This window comes from Schistocerca piceifrons, chromosome 2 (assembly GCF_021461385.2).
Source record: "Schistocerca piceifrons isolate TAMUIC-IGC-003096 chromosome 2, iqSchPice1.1, whole genome shotgun sequence".
NCBI lineage: Eukaryota > Metazoa > Arthropoda > Insecta > Orthoptera > Acrididae > Schistocerca > Schistocerca piceifrons.
In genome coordinates, this window is record NC_060139.1 from 358,976,687 (window position 1) to 358,996,771 (window position 20,085).

The window sequence follows — 20,085 nt, forward strand, 5'->3', positions numbered from 1 at the left end:
TAAGTGCATGAACATAGTACAGGGTTTAATTTTTCACTGGGATGTTAGAGATAGATAAGTAATTGCGAGAACTTGTAGAAATGAGGGTTTCAATTCTTACATCATGTAAGATAGGGACCACCAGACAAGATTAACACTGGAGCATTCATCCTCAAAGTCATGAATGAATTGCTTCTTGAGAAAGTGAAAAGCATGGTCTGCTGTTGTGATGTGTAGCCTTATTTCCCAACCTAATACAGTGCTTTAAATGCCAGTACTTTAAATGCCAGTGCTTCGAGCATTTCTTTCTGGTTTACTAACATCCCAGTTTGTGGAGACTGGTTGCCCACTTCATGAAATCTCAGTGTGAGTAACCACCACCTTTTTGTCTCAGCTGCAGGAATGATCACCCTTCTCATTCGCCAGTGTGTACAACCCTAATTAGGAAACTTAAAACCCAGGAACTTAGTTGTAGATCACATCCCATATTTTGTATCTTGGGAGAAGTACAATAGCTTATATCTGTCTGGATTGTATCAACTTTTGTCATTAATGTGGTTAGCTCGTAAGCAGTTTGTCGAGTGCATAATTCCTCCATTGCCTCAGTGTTGACCTCTGGTGGTCGAGCAAGTAATTTAGAGCTTAGGGAAGAAGACAGACTCTCTCTTCTTGTGATTCCTGTAGCACCATATTTGGGGACATTGACTTCCTGAACCTGGCCAGCATCTATTTTCTTAGGGCACATTCTCCATGCATATTTACGGACCAGTGACTTGACACCTGGTAGGGGCTGAAGGAGCCAAGGAATATGCGTACTGGGGCTGCCTGAACCTCTCCAGTCCCTACACCCAATGCAGATAAGCTCTTCGAAGAGTCTCTACTCTCTGAAGTTATTGAACACAAAAAGAAAAAAATCTACAGAGAAAGCTACTCTAGTCCTCTTGGCCCCTACACACATAACCAGGAAATCTTTAAAATGCTAATTGAATAGATCAGCAATAGATATGAGGGTCACCTACCAGAACTACAACTACTAATGTCATCCAGTTCTGCAATCTGTTTTGCTCTTTGAGAAACGTGTTTCACTGCTGACCATTCTCTAACTCTTTCAGGTTACCGTTCATTTTGTTGCAACTATACTGGGCCCTGGAGAGCTTCTGTATGGGTTTGTATCTTGGTTTGTACAGGTATCACCAATGACAAGATTCCTTTCTGTACCAAATTGGAAGCAAATAGCTTTATGCGAAGGAACCAGGCGATCATTCCTTGCAACATTTATTTGTCCTTGGACAGTGGACATACATAGCTTAATATGGTGGCTTTAATTTGACAACTCTCTCTCTCTCTCTCTCTCTCTCTCTCTCTCTCTCGCCCCCTTCCCTCCTCCCTCCCCATCCCGTCTCCCCCCCTCTCCCTCCCCATCCCGTCTCCCCCCCCCTCTCCCTCCCCATCCCGTCTCCCCCCCCATCCCGTCTCCCCCCCCTCTCCCTCCCCATCCCGTCTCCCCCCCCCCCTCTCCCTCCCCTCCTAATTGAGTATTTCAACGTACACCACTACCTAGTTAAGTAGTGGCCTTCTGATTAACCAGCTTCTATCTGATCCCTTCAGTTATGGTATCCCTTCTCAACCAATTTCATCTTTTACTCTCTCTTCAATCTGTTAGTTGGCTGTATCACAGTGGACACTATTCCACAATCATTGTGATAGTGGTTGCTCTCTGGTGATCCTGTCACCTTGTCACTGCCTGATGGACAAAATAAAATGTTGATTCTCCAAAGGGCTAACTGTCAGATTGCATTGCAAGGTGGTGGTTGTCCCCAGTGTGATAGCCCTCATCACTGAAATGACTATCTCACTTTCTATGAGTCCCCAGCACCACCAGCAGCCATTATCATGGAGGACCAAAGACATTTTAGCAACTGCTCAGGATCCTCGAAGAACCCTGCAACATCACAAGTGACATCCTTCACAGACCGTCCTCATCACTTTTAAGCAGTTCCGCTATCTGATTAAATGCAGTAAAATGGAGTGCTGGGAGTGCAAAGTCTCCTCCTTGGGAACATATGCCTCATCATCCTGGGTGGGCCAAACCTCATAGTCTACTGGGCTGCCAAAGATCAACAACTGTCTCCTTCATAGTGGTATTTCTACCAGTGCATCGATTCTTGCCGAACACCTTGCGACTCATTTTGCAACTGTGTCATCCTCTTTTTACTTTTCAAACACGCAAAGACAACTGCTTCAAGCTGTTGACTTGTCTTGTGATATGACCCTAGTCCCTGAATCAGGGTTCTCAATTGTATTTGGCTAGAAGGTGTTTTTCTTCACAATGGGGAGATAGCATCTTCACTATAATCTGTCTGTCTATTGACAGCTACTGACTGATAAGCCTCACAGACATGTTATGCGCAAAATGCTTGGAGGGATTGTAGCGTGGCATTTATGCTGGGTGCTTGAGTCATCCCCTGCCCCCTTTGTCTCCCTAACAATGTGATTTCTGAGAGGAATGATCCACTACCAACCATCTGGTTAGCCTGGAAACATCAATTCAGCAGCCTTTTTCTGAACACCACCGTCTCATTACAGTTGCTGTTGACCTATAGAAGGCAAATGTTGCAGCTTGGCACACCATTGCATTTCACTTACACTTTCAATGACTGGGGCTTTTGAGGCACCCTACTGATTTCTATTTGTCAATTTTTATTTGATTGATCGCTTCACTTTTGTGTTGGTACGTCCCTTAACTCCCCAAGGGCACAAGAGGATGGCATTCCACAATCTTCCTTATTACCGTCAATTAGCTAGTGACCTGCGGTGTATGTTAAAGACTTCTGCATTTTGTACAGCTCTTTGTCTGCAGCCTTGGCTTCACACCAGCTCAAAGGTTCCATTGCTAGAGCCTTACTTGGATCCTTTCTGATGACTTCGTTTTCTTCCATTAAAATACAAGTCATGCATTTTTGTTGTCATATCTTTTATCATCCTGACCCAGGACTATTTGGGTACCCAGTGCTTGGATGTTGTTGCACAATCCTGATTTTTTTGGACTTATTTTTGAAAAAAGCTGTCACAACTGTCCCATATTCGTAAACTTAAGACTAACTGCATGCAAAAGCTTAACACTTTCAAGTACATCTTTGTGGCACCTCTCGGACTAGTCCTGTGGACAGTGGGCCGAAGTGGGGTCATACCTATTCACTTAGATAATGCCAGCTGTTGGTCACTTCCACAAGTACCATATGACAATTTCCCAGTTATCAAATTCGTTCTTCATACGTGGTATTCACCCTCAGGTGAGTTTAGAATGTACGTGAAGCCTCTCTGATAAGACCTATGCACTCCTCCTTTGATTAGTACTGAGACCGCAAAGTAGAGCTGAGCTTTTTCAAGGACCTAAAGTTTTAGTCTCCTCCATGATCTTATGGTGTCCGTTCCTCTCGGTTCTTCAGTAATAGAGTGCTACTGCCATTTATCCTGATGGATCTAAAATCAGTAAATAGATTGGTATATGTTTTTATATCTCCAACTTGTAAGGAAGGACATTAATTGCCAGGAAAGTGTCGTGTTGCTATGATAGAGCTGATGGCCGTAAACAGAGTCCTGCATTTGCTAAACAGACCTCCTTTGACCATGTTTTAATTTTTAATGACTCAGTTAGCAGTCTCCAGTCTATTGATGTTACTGTTGTCACCCAATTCTATTCCTGGTCTCTCTGACCTTACTCATACTATCCGCCCAGTTGTCATTTTCTGGGTTCCAAGTGATACGTATATGTTGGGGAATAAACTGGCCAACTGCTTGGTTATAGAAGTAATTACTCAATGTTTGCTTTGATGATCCCACACACACATTTTCTGGTACAAGTAAAACTTTGTCACCGGAGGAACAGTGTTGTTTGATAGAAAATTAACCCCTTTAGTAAAATCTTTGCTACCGAGGAGACTATTTCCACATGATGCCACCTCATTCTGTTCCTCTTGAAAAGAATATAGAATCCATCATTCTATGTTGCCTCCACATCACTCACAACAGATTAGCCCATAATTTTATATTGTGGAATGAGCTACCCCACATTGTGGTTTCGAAGCCTTACACACTATAGCTCATGTATGAGAAAATTGTTTTTATTCTCACATATTATGTTTTAAACAGCTCTCTGGATGTGGTGTGGGGTGGGATGTGGTGGGGTGGTAGGAATTAGAGAGTCTCCCACCACAATCTGGGCCCGGAGGCCCCTCAACTCTACATCCTCTGCCAGACACCCTGGTCATCCCATTTAACACTGTTGTACTTTATTTGAGATGCAGTGAACTTTTTTCTTTTTCCTTTTTATTTTCTTCTGCATCCTATTTTATATTTTTAGGAGTGCCCTTCTTATTACACTCTGATGAAGACAGCACCATATCCTTATCCTGGATACTAGTTGATGACAAAAGAACAGTTGAATAGATTCTCATGCTACATCTGAGAGAATGGGTTCTATTCCATCTGTAACACTGGAACTATAAAGTCGGGGGGGGGGGGGGGGGGGGAGTGGGAGATGGTTGTGGGGAAGGAAGCCTTTTCCTCCTATCTTTATCTAGTTTGACACATAATAATCTCCTCTTTCTATTGAATGCCTCCTTCACTGCACTGAGAGTTTTCACCTTGTGATGCATCTCAAGTTTTCAGTGATAGTATTTCCAAGTTATTTAATTGCTCCTGCTTGGCTAGTAATAACTTATTCTACCTAAATATTTGTCAGTCTCACCATACTGCTGATCACTGTACTCTTTGTTTTTGATGTATTGATTCTCACCCCATATTCCACACAAGCTCCATTTAGATCTTTTAGATCAGTCACTTTCTGCCACTAATACCATGTCATTAGCAGTTCTTATACCTTCTGTTCTCTTCCCACAGATACATGCTGCTCTTTCTCCAACTAAGCCTTTGACAATAATCTCTTCCAGGTATAAGCTGAAAAAAAAAGGAGAGAGAGAACAGCTTTGTCTAACACCCCTTCGAATATTCCTTTCTTCCAACATTTCGTCTTCAATCCTTTTTCTTACTTTCTGTGTTTCCAATTAATTGAAAACAGCATAAATTTCTCTACCTTTCTAAATATATCTTTCCCCTATGATTCTTAACAGGCCAATAGCATCTCTCGTTCCTTTCCCTTTTCTAAATCTGAACTGTTCCTCCCAATCCATTTATCCAATTTTCCATAGAGCCTGTCAGTCAGCACTCTCAGCAATACTTCAGCTGCATGAGAAATTAGACTGATAATCCTATGCTCTACACATTGTTTTGCTATTTATCTTTTTCTCAGTTGGTATCATTACCATTGCAAGAAAGTCATCAGGACATTCCTCTGTGTCATATGTCCCATTACAGAGGTAGGCTATTCCTTCCCTTCCCTGTTTTCCAAGCTCTCCAACACTTCTACCAGCAAATGATTGATTCCACATGCCTTCAGATTCTTCATCTCCTTAAACACCTTTTCTTCTTTTGCTACCAAGATGCTATTTATTTCAAATGCCAGTTTTGTGCTGCTATGCTTGGGAATGATGCGTTTCTACATAAGTAAACATACTGATTGTACAACACTCCTAACTGAAACAAAATTCAAGCTAAAGTATCTGTACTGAGAGGAGTAATTGGAATAATCAGTGTAATAATAAATATCAACTTCACATTACCCTCCCTCACCATTACCTCACAGATACTGCATTAGTGCTTGTGTTTCATAATATGACCAGACATTCCCATACTGAACTCATCACACAGCTATCACAGCTGCTACTTCTTTATTTCTGTGTGGACATTTTAATGAACATGTTGAGGTCTGGAACTATGCAGTGACCTGCTATATGGGTTGAGCATTTGAGGGCGTTAAATTAAAACTGACATATATGCCGAATATAAGGCAGAGCATGCCCTTCAGCATAGATATCCTAGTCATTTTCTGCCATCGTTCTGTTGTTAGACACTATTTATTGATGTTATTTACAATTTTCAGTGAATGGTGACCAGTTCTCTTCACTTCAGTGATCACATTTTGATTTTGTAATGGGCTGCTTCAGTGGTCCATTGCCGAGAGGTGGGGGAGCATTGGTTCAGTATATCAGGAAGTTGCAGCCACTCACCTGACCAGGCTCTGCAGTTTCGATTGGCGGGTGAATAAAAGGTGAGGGTGGTTGCTGCAAGATTGACAGATTACAGTCAGAGTCTTTACTGATACTGCAAGCTGGAGCCGAGATAGGCCGTTGTCCTGCTTGTCATGGCCTGGTGTCAACTCGTGATGTCTTCGTATCCAGTATAGTGGAGGCAAATGTATATGTGGCCTTGTATGCTGCTGAGACAGTGCACTGATGGTGTGATGGTGGCCAGCTGATGGTAGCACATCATTCTCGCAGGCCAAAGTAACTGCTATTAGTGCAGGTGTGGAGACTTTGGCAATGAACTGCTAGGTCTGAAGGATTCTGTGGTCAACCTGACAGTTTCTAACCTCAGACCCCAAGGAGTGTGGCCAATGCTCCCTTGTGGAGGCTGTCTGAACTGATACATAGGCCTGCTGAACTCTCTCGCCAAACTCTGTCTGTATCATTCTCCTGAATACCAGGACATGTGGGGATCATGTGAAAATAGCAAGCATACTGAACCAGGGAGCCCTAAAGAAAGTAGTGTCTTGTTTGCCTACAAGCAGTCATCTCACTTTTGACCAGGAGAGCCATACAACTGTGATAACAATGGTGGTGGTCATTTGAGAACAATAGGTTGTGTCACAGACAGACAATGCCGAGAAGTAGCAACTTTTCATAATGGCAGATTTACTGGATTCTAAACGCAACGATACATACATTGACCACTGGCCGTACAGCAGCAACAGATCGTTTAATTTATGGCTGATTGGCAGGTAGTTACTAATCATTGGGTTTGGATTAGAGACTGTTTCCTGAAGATCAAAGTGTGTGGCCTCATTTATATAAAGAGAATTAAATTTTTTTCAGGCTGTAGTGTTGTCATTGAAGCTGTCTGATCATTGTGTAACTTACACCGGTCACTCATACGGGATGAAGTTATGCTGGTCAGTCTGTGACTTGGATGCTGTCATGGGCAACTGATCGTGAAGCTTATCTGACAATAGTACAGGCAGAATTAAAACATTTGAGAGTTGCAGTTGGCAGTAGTGCAGTTAAGAATAGGGTAGATGACTGGACTTCAGTCAAACCTGCGAGACCAAGAAAAGGGTTCAAGAGATGCTACATGTCTGCTAGCTTTAGTCTAGATGTCTCCAATAGCTTCACTGTTCTGGAGACAATAGACAAAAATGTGCAGACGATACAAGTAGTTCAGGAAGACATGGACAAAACAGGGAAAAAGTCCAAGCTTTGTCTAGTAGTAGTAAAAACAACAACAACAACAACAACAAGAGTTTTCTACTGAGAATTAGTGATGGGAGGTCATGTCTGAACAGGCACAGAACTCTCTTGGTAGTGAGTACCAACCAACTAATATTTTTAAGCCACATGTGGAGGCCTTGATGTAACCTGTTATTTACGATCTATAGGAAGGATCAGAATAAAGAAATATGATTTCTGTAACTGCTGGGAACAGTTTGGACAGGTACCTGAACTTCCTAATTAAGGATGACAGGCACACTGCTGGAAATCCCCTCAGTCCAGTGTGCAGCTTGTTTCACTCGTGTGTGTGTGTGTGTGTGTGTGTGTGTGTTTTTTTTTTTTCTTCTTTTTTTCAACAAAGGCCTCGTAGATTGAAAGCTCATTCGTGACAGTCTCTGCGACTCAGTATCTCTGCTATATGATGAGTAGAAACTAGCCTTTTCATGATGCTGCTACAGTTCATCCTGGATTTTTCATTGTTTGATAAAAGAACCAAAAGTAGAGATGAGGCTCTTTGTGTGGACATCGATGTGTCCAAGTGAATAATAAACTGAGGAGTCACCAGTGTTTAGATTACTTAACGAGAAACCTTAGTTCTGCCGTATTTGCAGTTTGAAACCATCGTCATTGTGTTGCCATGGAAATGTGATTGCTACCATTTTTTGCATACTTTTGCTCAGTAATATTTTGAGACAGTGCAGCTTACATGAAAAAGAATTTAATCTACAGAAATGTGCAATAAAAACATCAGTTTTTAGCTGGATATCTTACAGAAACCCTTTTGCATTTACTTACCATTTACATACCAGTACATATACTCCATAATGATATTTGTAGTTAATAACAGGAATAAGTTTCGGATGAACTTAGAAATTCAGTAATTCACAACTGCAATACAACCCATATTTGGTTCCCTTTTACCGACCCCCCAACTTTGGTGACGTGGTTGCTGAACAGTTCAAAGAAAACTTGACCCTCATTTCAAATAGGTACCACCTTTATACAATTTTAGTTGGAGCTGTCTTCAATCTGCCCTTGATATGTTGGTAAAAATATGTATTTAAAGTCAGTGGTAGACATAAAAGTCATCTGAAATTGCCTTATCAGAAAGTTATTTTGAAGAACTATTTCAGAAGCCCACTTGAAGTATAAGCGGTTATGTAAAACGTACTTGATCGCATAGGAACAAATAATCCTGACCAAATAGGGAGCATCATGACAGGTACAGGGATTAGTGACCACAAGGTGGTTGTAGCTAGACTGAATACCATAACATGCAAAACCGCTGAAAATAAAAGCAAAAGACATCTATTTAAAAGAAGAGATAAAAATTCGCTTGACGCCTTTCTCGAAGACAGCCTCCACTCCTCCCAATCCGGCTGTGTAAGCATAGACCAGATGTGGTCTGAATTCAAAGCTACAGCAGTTGAGAAATGTATACCAAATAAATTAATAAGAGGTGGTACTGATGCACCAAGGTACACAAAATGGGTCAGAACACTGTTGCAGAAGCAATGAAAAAAGCATGCAAGATTTAAAAGAACACACAATCCTGAAGACTGGCGAAGTTTTACAGGAGCTTGAAATTTACTGAAATCTTGCAGAAAACCCAAAGAGGTTCTGGTCATATGTAAAGTACATCAGTGGCAAGACACAATCAATTGCTTCACTGCGTGATAACAGAGGTGATGTTATTGATGACAGTGCCCCTAACGCTGAATTACTAAACATGGTTTCTGAAATTCTTTCACAAAAGAAGATGACGTAAATATTCCAGTATTTGAATCGAGAACAACTGCCAACATGAGTGACTGAGAAGTAGATATCCTTGGTATAAGAAGCACTTAAAACAGGCACTTAAAAAAGGCACGGCATCTGATACAGATTGTATACCAGTCAGGTTCATTTCAGAGTATGACTATACAATAGCTCCATACTTAGCAATCATATGCAGCTGCTCACTCGAGAAAGATCTGTACCCAAAGATTGGAAAGTTAAACCAGTGACACCAATACCCAAGAAAGGAAATTGCTGAGTTATAGACCTGTATCATTGACATCAATTGGCAGTAGGATTTTGAAACATACACTGTGCTCAAACATGAATTACTTCCAAGAAAATGAGTTATTGACAAATGGCCAACACAGATTCAGGAAATATCATTGTTGTGAAACATAACTAGTTCCTTCTACTCTCAAAGTAATGAGTGCTATCAACAGGGGACGTCAGATTGATTTCATATGATTAGATTTCCAGAAGGCTTTTGACACCGTCCCTCACAAGCGACTTCTAACTAAATTGCATGCCTATTGAGTATTGTCTCAGTTGCGTGACTGGATTCCTGATTTTCTGTCAGAAAAGTCACAGTTCATAATAATTGGCATGAAGTCATTGAATAGAACAGAAATAATATCTGGCATTCCCCAAGGAGGGATTGTAGGCCCTCTGTTGTTCGTGATCTACATAAATGATATAAGAGACAATCTGAGCTCTTAGATTAAAGTCATCAGCTGATCAAAACAAATTCAGAAAAGATTTAGACAAAGTATCTGTATTGTTGGAAAAAAAAAAAAAATGGCGATTGACTCTAAATAACAAAAGCTGTGAAGTGATCCACACGAGTGCTAAAAGGAATCCGCTAAATTGAGGTTACATGATAAATCACACAAATCTAAAGGAACAATCACATAGATACTGTTGTGGGTGAAAGCAAACCAAAGACTGTGATTTATTGGCAGAACACTTAGAAAATGTAACAGGTCTGCTATAGACACTGCTTACACTAAACTTGTCCACCCTCTTCTGGAATATTGCTGTGTGGTGTGGGATCCACATCAGATAAATTGACAGAGGATATTGAAAATATTCAAGGGAGGACAACTAGTTTTGTGTTACTGCAGAATAAGGGAGAGAGTGCCACAGGTGCGATACATGAATTGGGATGGCAGTCATTAAAACACATTTTTCACCGCAGCAGGACCTTTTCATGAAATTTTTATCACCAACTTTATCTCAGAGCATGATAATATTTTATTGGCACCCACCCACGTAGGGAAAAATGATCATCATCATAAAATTAGAGAAATCAGAGCTCACTTGGAAAGATTTGTGTTCATTTTTTCTCCTGCACTGTTTGAGAGTGGAATGGTGGTTTGAAGAACCCTCTGTCTGGCACTTAATTGTGAATTGCAGAATAATCATGTAGATGTAGGTGCAGATGTAGATACAAGAAGTAGAAATAATTTTCATGCATCCCACTCTAGGGTTCATATAGAGTTCATACAGATATACAAGAAAAGGCTTCTTAAAATGTTGCCTTCCACAGTGCTCACTTGAGTACAGTCCACATATTTGTAGGATAACCACTGCCATATTGAGAGAATATTTATTGTAGCTGAAGAATAATTAGAAGAGGTGTAATTGTTCCTTGTGAGTGTTTATACTGCTGACACCCTCGCAGAACTTCTTGTCAAAAATGGCTCACAGTCAAAAAGCATATTAAAAAGAGTGAGGAGCTTGTTTCAAAGATGCTCAAGTCTAAGCAAGTCGATGAACTGTCACAGTAGGAGAAAATATATGGGGTTTGTAGGTACTGATTTTAATATTTGAAACACAGTCATTTTAATTACTTCAGCCTCACTCTGTTTCACTTTGGGATTGATGAATGCAGGATTTTATTTGTACGTTAATATCTCTGCCCACCGTTTATGTCACTTTTTATGGAGACAACAGAGTATTTCATATCTTTATGTATGCTGCAGGAAGGAGATGCTAGAGAAACGGGCCGCTCGACGACAGAGAAGACAAGATTTGGCTCGCCGACGAACTGCTGCAGCACAGGAGCGCATGAGACTCATTAGCCAACTGGCTCGGAAGGACAAACGTGAGGACACATTTGGCATGCGGGATGAAGACTGGGATGTGTACAAGGCAATAAATAAGGTGAATATTGTTGCTTGAAGTATTTATCAGATCTTTGCTTATCAGTTGGTTCCCTAGTTCAAAATTTGTACACATTGGTAAAAGTTGTAGGACTAGTCTAATGTGTCTGTTTACTGATAGTGCTGTACATTTAAGACTGGCATTGTATGGACCTTTACAGAAAGTAGTGAATGTCCTATTGTGCAGTTGTTTATTTAATTTGGAATATGCTTAAACATTCCAGGTCCATCAAGGAAGCTAACTATAACTTGTCAAAGTAAGTTTCTTGAAGTACATTGTGAAGCAAGACAAACAATTCACAATGTCACTGAATGGTGCTTTTGTAGATGAATGTGGAACAGTATTGAAAACTAGTGCATCATTAGGGCACTCTTATGAAACCGTTATTACTTCCTTATTTTACTTCTATTTTGTTACTGCTTCTTGGTATGACACACACAATGCATGCAGTACCAGAGCATAATTGTACTGAGCTTAGCTTTCCCCCTCCCCTCCTCCACCCACACATTGAGGGACTGAGTGTTTGTGTTTGTTTTTTATTGTTCTAAAGATTATCAAGTCTAAGATTTAGTGCACCATAGTCACTCTTTCTTTGATGGAGTAATTTAACCTAGCAAGTGACCATCACATGGAGCCAGATCTGGATCTAGGGGAGGGCAGACTGGGGTACGTGTCCTGGGTGGCAATTTCAGGGGGCACCATATTCACATTCATATTCTTGAAGAAAGAAAACCTTGTTTCACAAATTGCCTAGCATCCAATGCACTTTGGTCTATCGATTGTGAATAATATTTTGAAATGTGTCCGTGATGCTTTTTGAACATTTTTGAACACATTCTGAGTTGATTTCTGAACGAAATCATAAGTTGATTTTATAATGCATGCATAAGGTACTTGATGTGTCTGCCAGTGAAATCCCCGTTGGATCAAGAAATAAAAAAACTTTCCCACAGACAAAAGGGAATGGAGCTATATGAGCTGAGCCAAATGAACTGGTGAATACCAGTCGCTGTTTGTTTATGTGGTTTTGTGGCTGACTGGGTGTGCGACTAATCAGTGCTGCTATAATTATTAGTGAAATCCAGAGATTCAGACTAACAGAGTGAAAATAAATGACTAACAGGAATAACAAGTAAGAAAGATTACATATATCTTATTCGTGCACCCAAGAAAATGAAATTTTGACAGAAAATTTTTGCCAAATCGCTACACTACCAAGGGCCAGTTGTACAGGCCCTGGTTAGCAGCTGCTTAAGTTCTATTTTTGGAATAGCACAGAAAACGCGTTGTACGAACACGTAATAATGCCTAACTGGAGAATAATCATGGTGATTCTGGCAGTGTTAGGGAAGTTAACCGGAGAATAAGTTTTGACAGTGGCAGGAGTAGTTACAGAATTAGTAATGACAAAGATTGTTTGTTACAATGAGGAAGGAAAAGAAACGGGGACATCTTACAGATTATGTGGAAGAATATGATGATTCCAAATTTATATAAATATTGCATATTGCTGCTACTTTTTGATCTCATGAACTGGAGCGAATGAACAAAATTCCCTTAACATACAACATTTTGCTTGTACTACGCATAATAGGCACTTGATATTGGTACTTCATCAATTATATTCTGTTGTGTTATTTATGTAAATGAGGTAGATAAAAATGACCATGTGTGCCAAAACCATACTTGAGTATTGCTCATCAGTGTGGGATCCGTACCAGATCGGTCTGACGGAGGAGATAGAGAAGATCCAAAGAAGAGCGGCGCGTTTCGTCACAGGGTTATTTGGTAACCGTGATAGCGTTACGGAGATGTTTAATAAACTCAAGTGGCAGACTCTGCAAGAGAGGCGCTCTGCATCGCGGTGTAGCTTGCTCGCCAGGTTTCGAGAGGGTGCGTTTCTGGATGAGGTATCGAATATATTGCTTCCCCCTACTTATACCTCCCGAGGAGATCACGAATGTAAAATTAGAGAGATTAGAGCGCGCACGGAGGCTTTCAGACAGTCGTTCTTCCCGCGAACCATACGCGACTGGAACAGGAAAGGGAGGTAATGACAGTGGCATGTAAAGTGCCCTCCGCCACACACCGTTGGGTGGCTTGCGGAGTATCAATGTAGATGTAGATGTAGAAAACAGCCTCGTTGTTACAACTGACGCAATATTAGAAAGGCCAATTTCATTTTATCTAGCAGATAGTGACGAAATAGGTGCAATCAAATAGGAACCATGTAAGTCTTTGGTAATATACTTACAGCTTTTTCCTTATTACATGACAACATTTTGATTTTTCATGTAGCAAAAAGTTTGACGAACTTTGAAGAGGTAATAGATTCTTTGGCAGAAAAGAAAGTGTGAGGGTGTAAAGCTGTAATAAGATTAGAGAAAAAAATGTGGGGACCTAAGGATTGAAGAAATGTGTACTGTCTTGCTTGTCTCTTGCCTTTACTGGTTTTATGTTCTCTGTATTTAATTTTAGGTCACGCAAAACAGAAAGTTATTAGCTAATAGGCAATAAACAGTGCAAATTTTCTGAAGAGTTCTTAGTCTCCTGGTCACAAATAAACCCACCCCATATTAATTGTGAGGGTTTTTTTTTTTTTTTTTAATATAGACTTTCAAATTCCGCAGAGCGCAATACAGTGCCATCTCTCTCACACACACACACACACTTGAGTGAGGGGGCACTACCAAGTTTTTGCCCCAGTTCAGAAATTGGAAATATAGATCAGAGGCTGCGTGGAGCTGCCTGCCTCATTACATGACTTTTCTTATTTGTTCTTAGTATTGTTCAGTCGTTATCTTCTTCTTCATTGTTATTCACTTACATTTTGCCTTACTTTACTAATGCAGGAGCAAAATATTTCTCTTTACTATTTTTCCTGCTCCCAATCCCTTACCCATGGCTCCCCCTGTAATAGACCTAGATGCAAGACCTGTTCCATACATCCTACTACCACCAGCTACTCCAGTCCGGTCACTAACATCACCCATCACATCAAAGGCAGGGCTACCTGTGAAACCAGTCATGTGGTCTACAAGCTAAGCTGCAATCACTGCGCTGTATTCTATGTAGGCATGACAACCAACAAGCTGTCTGTCCGCATGAATGGCCACCGACAAACTGTGGCCAAAAAAGAAGTGGACTACCCTGTAGCTGAACATGCTGCCAAACATGATACCCATCACCTCAGTGACTGCTTCACAGCCTGTGCCATATGGATCCTCCCCACCAACACCAGATTTTCTGAATTGCGCAGGTGGGAACTTTCCCTGCAATACATCCTACGTTCCCATAACCCTCCTGGCCTCAACCTTAGTTAATCACTGTCCTCACCCATCCAGCCCCCTCCCTATTCCCATTCCAGCACTACACAGCCGTCATTTCTCCGCCACACCCAGTCTTTTAATTTCTTTTTATTTTTGTTTCTCTCCTTTCTGCTACTTACCCCCTCCCCCCTCCGCACCTTCTCTCCTGCCCTCCATCTAAACTGCAAAACTTCACTGTCCGCCACTCCCACCATACTATCCCTCCACCTCACTGCGCAAGCCTCCTCCTTACCCCACCCAGTCGCCACTCCCATCATGCACTGCTGCTGCTCGCAGTGTGGTTTCAGCCCTCTGAGACTGCAGACGTGTGTGCAAGTTGCACTTGCGTGTGTGTGTGTGTGTGTGTGTGTGTGTGTGTGTGTGTGTGTGTGTGTCCACTGCTGACAAAGGCTTCAATATCCGAAAGCTATGATTGTGTGAATCTTTTTATTGTGCCTATCGCGACTCAGCACCTCCGCTATATGGTGAGTAGCAACTTTCCTTCTCTCGTATTGTTACATTCTATCCTGGATTTTCCATTGTTTGTTCTTTACTATTTTTTTTTCGCTCTTACAGTCTCTGCAGCGGCATAATTTTTTGTATGTGCAAGCCATTCACTTACTGCCCCCCCCCTCCCTTTGTGTCTTTCTCCCCCTCCCCCCCTTCCCCCTTCATAGTTATGTCAGACGATGAATTATCATAGTGCTCTGTATTTCTGGAAGAATGTATGCACTTATTAGCCCTTCAGCAATCCAAAAAAAGTGTCAGAAGTTAAGTAGAGTGTCCGTGGCATTTACTGCAATCATTGCATTATCTGTGGTCAAAGATATCTGAACCCCCCCCTCTCCCCCCACTGAATGCATTCTGCGTGATAGCTTGCCTTGTAGCTGAGGATATATAAGAGCAGACACACTAACAATGACAGTGATGACGATCAGCAGAAGCAGCATGTTTCCTGTAAGAGTGAACAAACAGAGAGAGTAGTTGCAGGGGCAAAAAAATTTGAAAGGAGGTTTCATAGAAGTTACAAGCATCCAAGGAAACTGGGAACAGGGCTGACTGAGGAGTAAAAGTTTTGAATGGATAGAATTCTTGTTGCTTGCATGTTAATAGGCGAAATTTAGAAACAGTGTTTCATCATGGCGTAGGGCATTAATGACAGGGGAGGAAAGGGAACACACAAAAAGTTTATGAAAGTTTCTGAATGTAGGTTGTGGTACTCGAGGAGAAACTGTAATGTTGCGAAAGTTTAGTGATGTAGTCAGAAATCAGAGAATATTGGAACAGTTGCCAGAACCGATGAAAACACAGTCAACAACAATGTTGAGATGAGTGTTGAGCCGGTGACCAACAATTTTGTGGCGGTGTCCATGCAAAATGGTCCATCTGTGCACAAGAGAGACCCAGCTGGAATGAACACTGCTTCCTAGTGAAGGAAGACCACTTTGAGATTGCAGAGTTTATCAGGACTTTGAGACAGGGATTGATAACTACTTTTGTGTTAGGTGTTGTGAAAGTAGTAGTAAAAGTGATGGAAGAGTACACAAGAAAAAATTAAAGCTTACAACTGAGAGCTGGCAAGAAGGTAGAGGAAAGAGTAACACAATCTGTAGTTATTGTGCATGATAGAGGGTGAATAAGTGAGATTGATTTGGAAGTGAAATAAAGACATTTAAGGAGGTATTACTGGAAACAGTAAATAAAGTATACAGACAGCAAACATGATTTTATTGGCAGAGAACAGGATGACTCATTGCGGCACTAATAACACTCAAGAAGCAGTTTCAAAAAAGAAAGGGTTGATGGATGATACTTCCACTGTTGGATTTAGGTAAAAGTGGTTTCCAAATACAATAGGAGAGTGTGTCAAAGTGAGGATGAGAGGAGAATGAAATAAGATCTGGCATTAAGTGAAGTTCCAGTGATCACTAAAGGAGCTTGGAAAGGGAGAACTGGGAAGTGTAATGTCACCACACCAAGTAAGTTTAAAAACTTACAGAAGAAAGGGGAACTCATTTAAATTCATGGTGGATGACTCAACTCTCTAGGCACACCAGTAAGTTGTGGAAAACGTTGGAATTTTTAACAACTGCAGAGACATTGTTGTTACTGGGAAAGCTTTTCTTCAGGATTTCAGAAGTTAGACTGTGAAAAGAAGTTGAGAACAGAGTAGAAGTAGAGTAGTGTGGGTTTTGTGCAAGTAGAGGCATGCAAAATCTCATCACCTTGATCGGAATGGCAAAATAAAAGCCCTTTTAGAAAAAAAAAACACCTATCATACTGTATTTCCTTCACCTGCTGCAGCCATTTAGCTGAATCCCAAGAATTTAACTTGGGGAAATTCTAAGATAGATGTTGAGTTCATCACACTTTGATAAATCCATTGGCAGCCGATATACAAATTGCAAGAATTATATGAGGACAGAAAAATTAATAATCCGCTGAATTAATCATGAGGAAATAAATTCGACAATGTTGTATCAGTCACCCATTTTTTGTTAGATACCCTACTTGATAATGAAGACAAATTTAACAGAAAAAAGTAAATTATTTTGGCCATAGGAAACTATCAGATCCAAGAAAGTCAAAAGATCTGCTCAGCTTAGCAGGTGTCATGATAGGCACTCTACCATAGTGACTTACAGCTGACTTTAATGTTGTAGACTGAGGAATAAAAATGGAAAAGTTATAAAATTATGGCAACTTAAATGTGTGTGTATGTGTGTGTAATAAGAATATAAACTGCCTGACAAAAACACTGAAGCACCCAGAAGGAGAGAAGGAAAGAAAACGAAACTGCATGGGTTCAGAGGGTACAAAATGGAATGAGATTTACAAATAACTTATTAGTATGAGCAAATATATAAGTATGATGTTACATCATTCTTGGCTGGATGCATGCACTGATTTTTGGTTAGGATGGGTATCATGAAGCTGCTGTATCCTCTCCTGAGGCAAGCTGATGCACAACTGTTATAACTGATCCTTGATACACTGAATATTGGCACTGTAACATATTGGGGCTGGTCTCACACATGTTTCAGAACTTTGGATCTTGCTGGCCACAGAAGTATCTCAATATCATGGAAACAGTTCGTGAAGACGTGCTGTGTGATAACAACCATCTCTCCTGAAGGACAGCACCTTATCGCTGGTACCTTCAGTGTTGGGCTGTTTCCTTAGCTTTAGTTCATATCTACTCCTGAAGAGATTGATGTACTGTTGGAGGATATTACTGGGTCCTTAAAAGCATTAAACAACTTTGTAGTGGAACACTTATAGCCAATACTGCCATGTCATACCAAGTACCTAAGCTTCTGGGATGCAAGGTCTGAGGTGACCACCTTGTTGTGGCTGAGTTGCACAACACCTGTAACTTCTGTAAAGGCAGGGTTATCTGCTCTGATATAATGGAGATGGACTCCACGGAGTTATGTGAAGCATGAAAAAAGTGGGTGTTATGAAAGTGCAGAACTATATGAAGAGAGTCAATGAAACATTGGAAAAACTGAAACATTTATTCTAACTTTCAACACCCTGAAATTACGTGAACATATTCTTGCAAGCTATATCCATATTCAGGTTCAACTGTTTTCTCCCAGCTATATGATTCAAATGTCAAAGATTTGGGCATACCACTGCAGCATGTAACAGGAAGGCTATGTGTGGAAATTATGGGGGTTTAGCTCACGAATTGGGTGACACACTTCCACCAAAATGTATATGCTGCTCCAGGAATCAGCCAATATGGAGCAGGAACTGCAGGATTTATTTGATGAAAGGAAAATTTAGGAGACGAAAGTTAAGAGATGCATACCCTGTGCTGAAGCTAAAAGTCCTTACAAAGCTGTACAAGCTCTAATGTTTGCTACTTCTCTTGCATTGGTCCTTATGAAGCCTGTCACCAACTGTGATACCTCCACACAAATTCAGAACACAAATTAAAGTATTTGTCAATGTACAATTTTAGACATAAAACTTGGCCGCTGGCCAACCACCACAGAGACTTAAGTCCATGTCATTCACTCAAGGCAATCAAAAGAACCATCTTCCCTTCAGAATTCCAAGTCCAGCCATATGCACAATTTGAAAACATTGAAGAATGTGGAAGTCTCTGGGGAAGTGGTGTTTTCTTCTCACATTATTACAATGCTGTATGAGCTCGTGGTCTAGTGGTAAATGTCATGAAATGTAGACAGAGAGTCATGAGTTTGAGTCCAAACAAATCCTTATTTTTTACATCGAATGTTGGCTGTCTGCTGAAGTTATCAGTTTGATGGAACCTCGAAGATACAAGGGGTCTTCAATTAGTAACGCAACACATTTTTACTGAAAGCAGGTTCGTGTTATTCAGGATTCTAGTGCACCATATTATTCCCCACTCTTTTGGCTACAAAACCCTATTTGTCAACATAATTTCCATTCAATGTGATGGCCTTATGCCACCTTACCAGGAGGGCCTGTTTGCCGGCATGGTACCATACTACTGGTTGGAGCCAACATCTTGCTGCATCAGTAACCTCCCCATCATCCATGTACTGTCCGGCTACGGTAGCTGAGTGGTCAGCGTGACGGAATGTCAATCCTAAGGTCCCGGGTTCGATTCCTGGCTGGGTCGGAGATTTTCTCCGCTCAGGGACTGGGTGTTGTGTTGTCCTAATCATCATCAATTCATCCCCATCGATGCGCAGGTCGCCGAAGTGGCGTCAAATCGAAAGACCTGCACCAGGCGAACGGTCTACCCGACAGGAGGCCTTAGCCACACGACATTTCATTTCATCCATGTACTGCTTCTCGCAGAGTGCATTATTCATTGGGCCAAACAGATGGAAGTCGGAATATGCAAAATCCAGACTGTAGGGTGGATGACAAAGAGCAATTCAGTGAAGTTTTGTGAGCTGCTCTCAGGTGCACAACTTCTGTGTGGCCTTGCATTATCATGAAGCAGGAGAAGTTCATTTGCATTTCTGTGGCGAAAACATGTTGAAGTTGACTCTTTGGTTTTCTGAGTTTAGCACAATACGCTTGAGAGTCAATTGTTGCACCTTGGTGATGGACAACAAACAGAATCACAGGAGACTGTACCATGACTTTACCGGTTTAGTGTGTGGCTTTGAACTTTTTCTTCAGAGGAGAAGTGATATTTTACCACTCCATGGATTGCCTTTTCGATTTCATTTTGAAGTGATGAACGCATGTTTCATCACCTGTGACAATGTTTGAAAGAAAAAGAAAAAATTATCACCCTCATCCATGTAATACATAAGCAATTCTGCACAGGTGCTCCTTTGTTGCTCTTTATGGTCTTGTGGTAGGCAGCAAGGAACTCAGCTGGCAAGCACCTTTGAGAACCCCAGCTGGTGGATGAGTGTGTCACCATTACGATCAGAGACGTCCAGTTGAGCAGCAGTATGTTTGATTGTGATCCGTCGATCGCCTCACATGAGTGGGGTCTGACCTTCCAACATTGC

The 20,085-nt window shown here is 41.1% G+C and overlaps 1 protein-coding gene across 3 annotated transcripts in view; it reads left to right on the forward strand.

Moving 5' to 3' along the window:
• Positions 1-20,085, forward strand: part of LOC124776382 (actin-related protein 5) — a 195,412-nt gene that overhangs the window by 133,938 nt on the left and 41,389 nt on the right. For all 3 annotated transcript variants that reach the window (XM_047251348.1, XM_047251350.1, XM_047251349.1), the window contains one exon: positions 11,126-11,306. In XM_047251348.1, the coding sequence (XP_047107304.1) occupies positions 11,126-11,306 (181 nt within the window). The remainder of the gene's footprint in view (positions 1-11,125; positions 11,307-20,085) is intronic.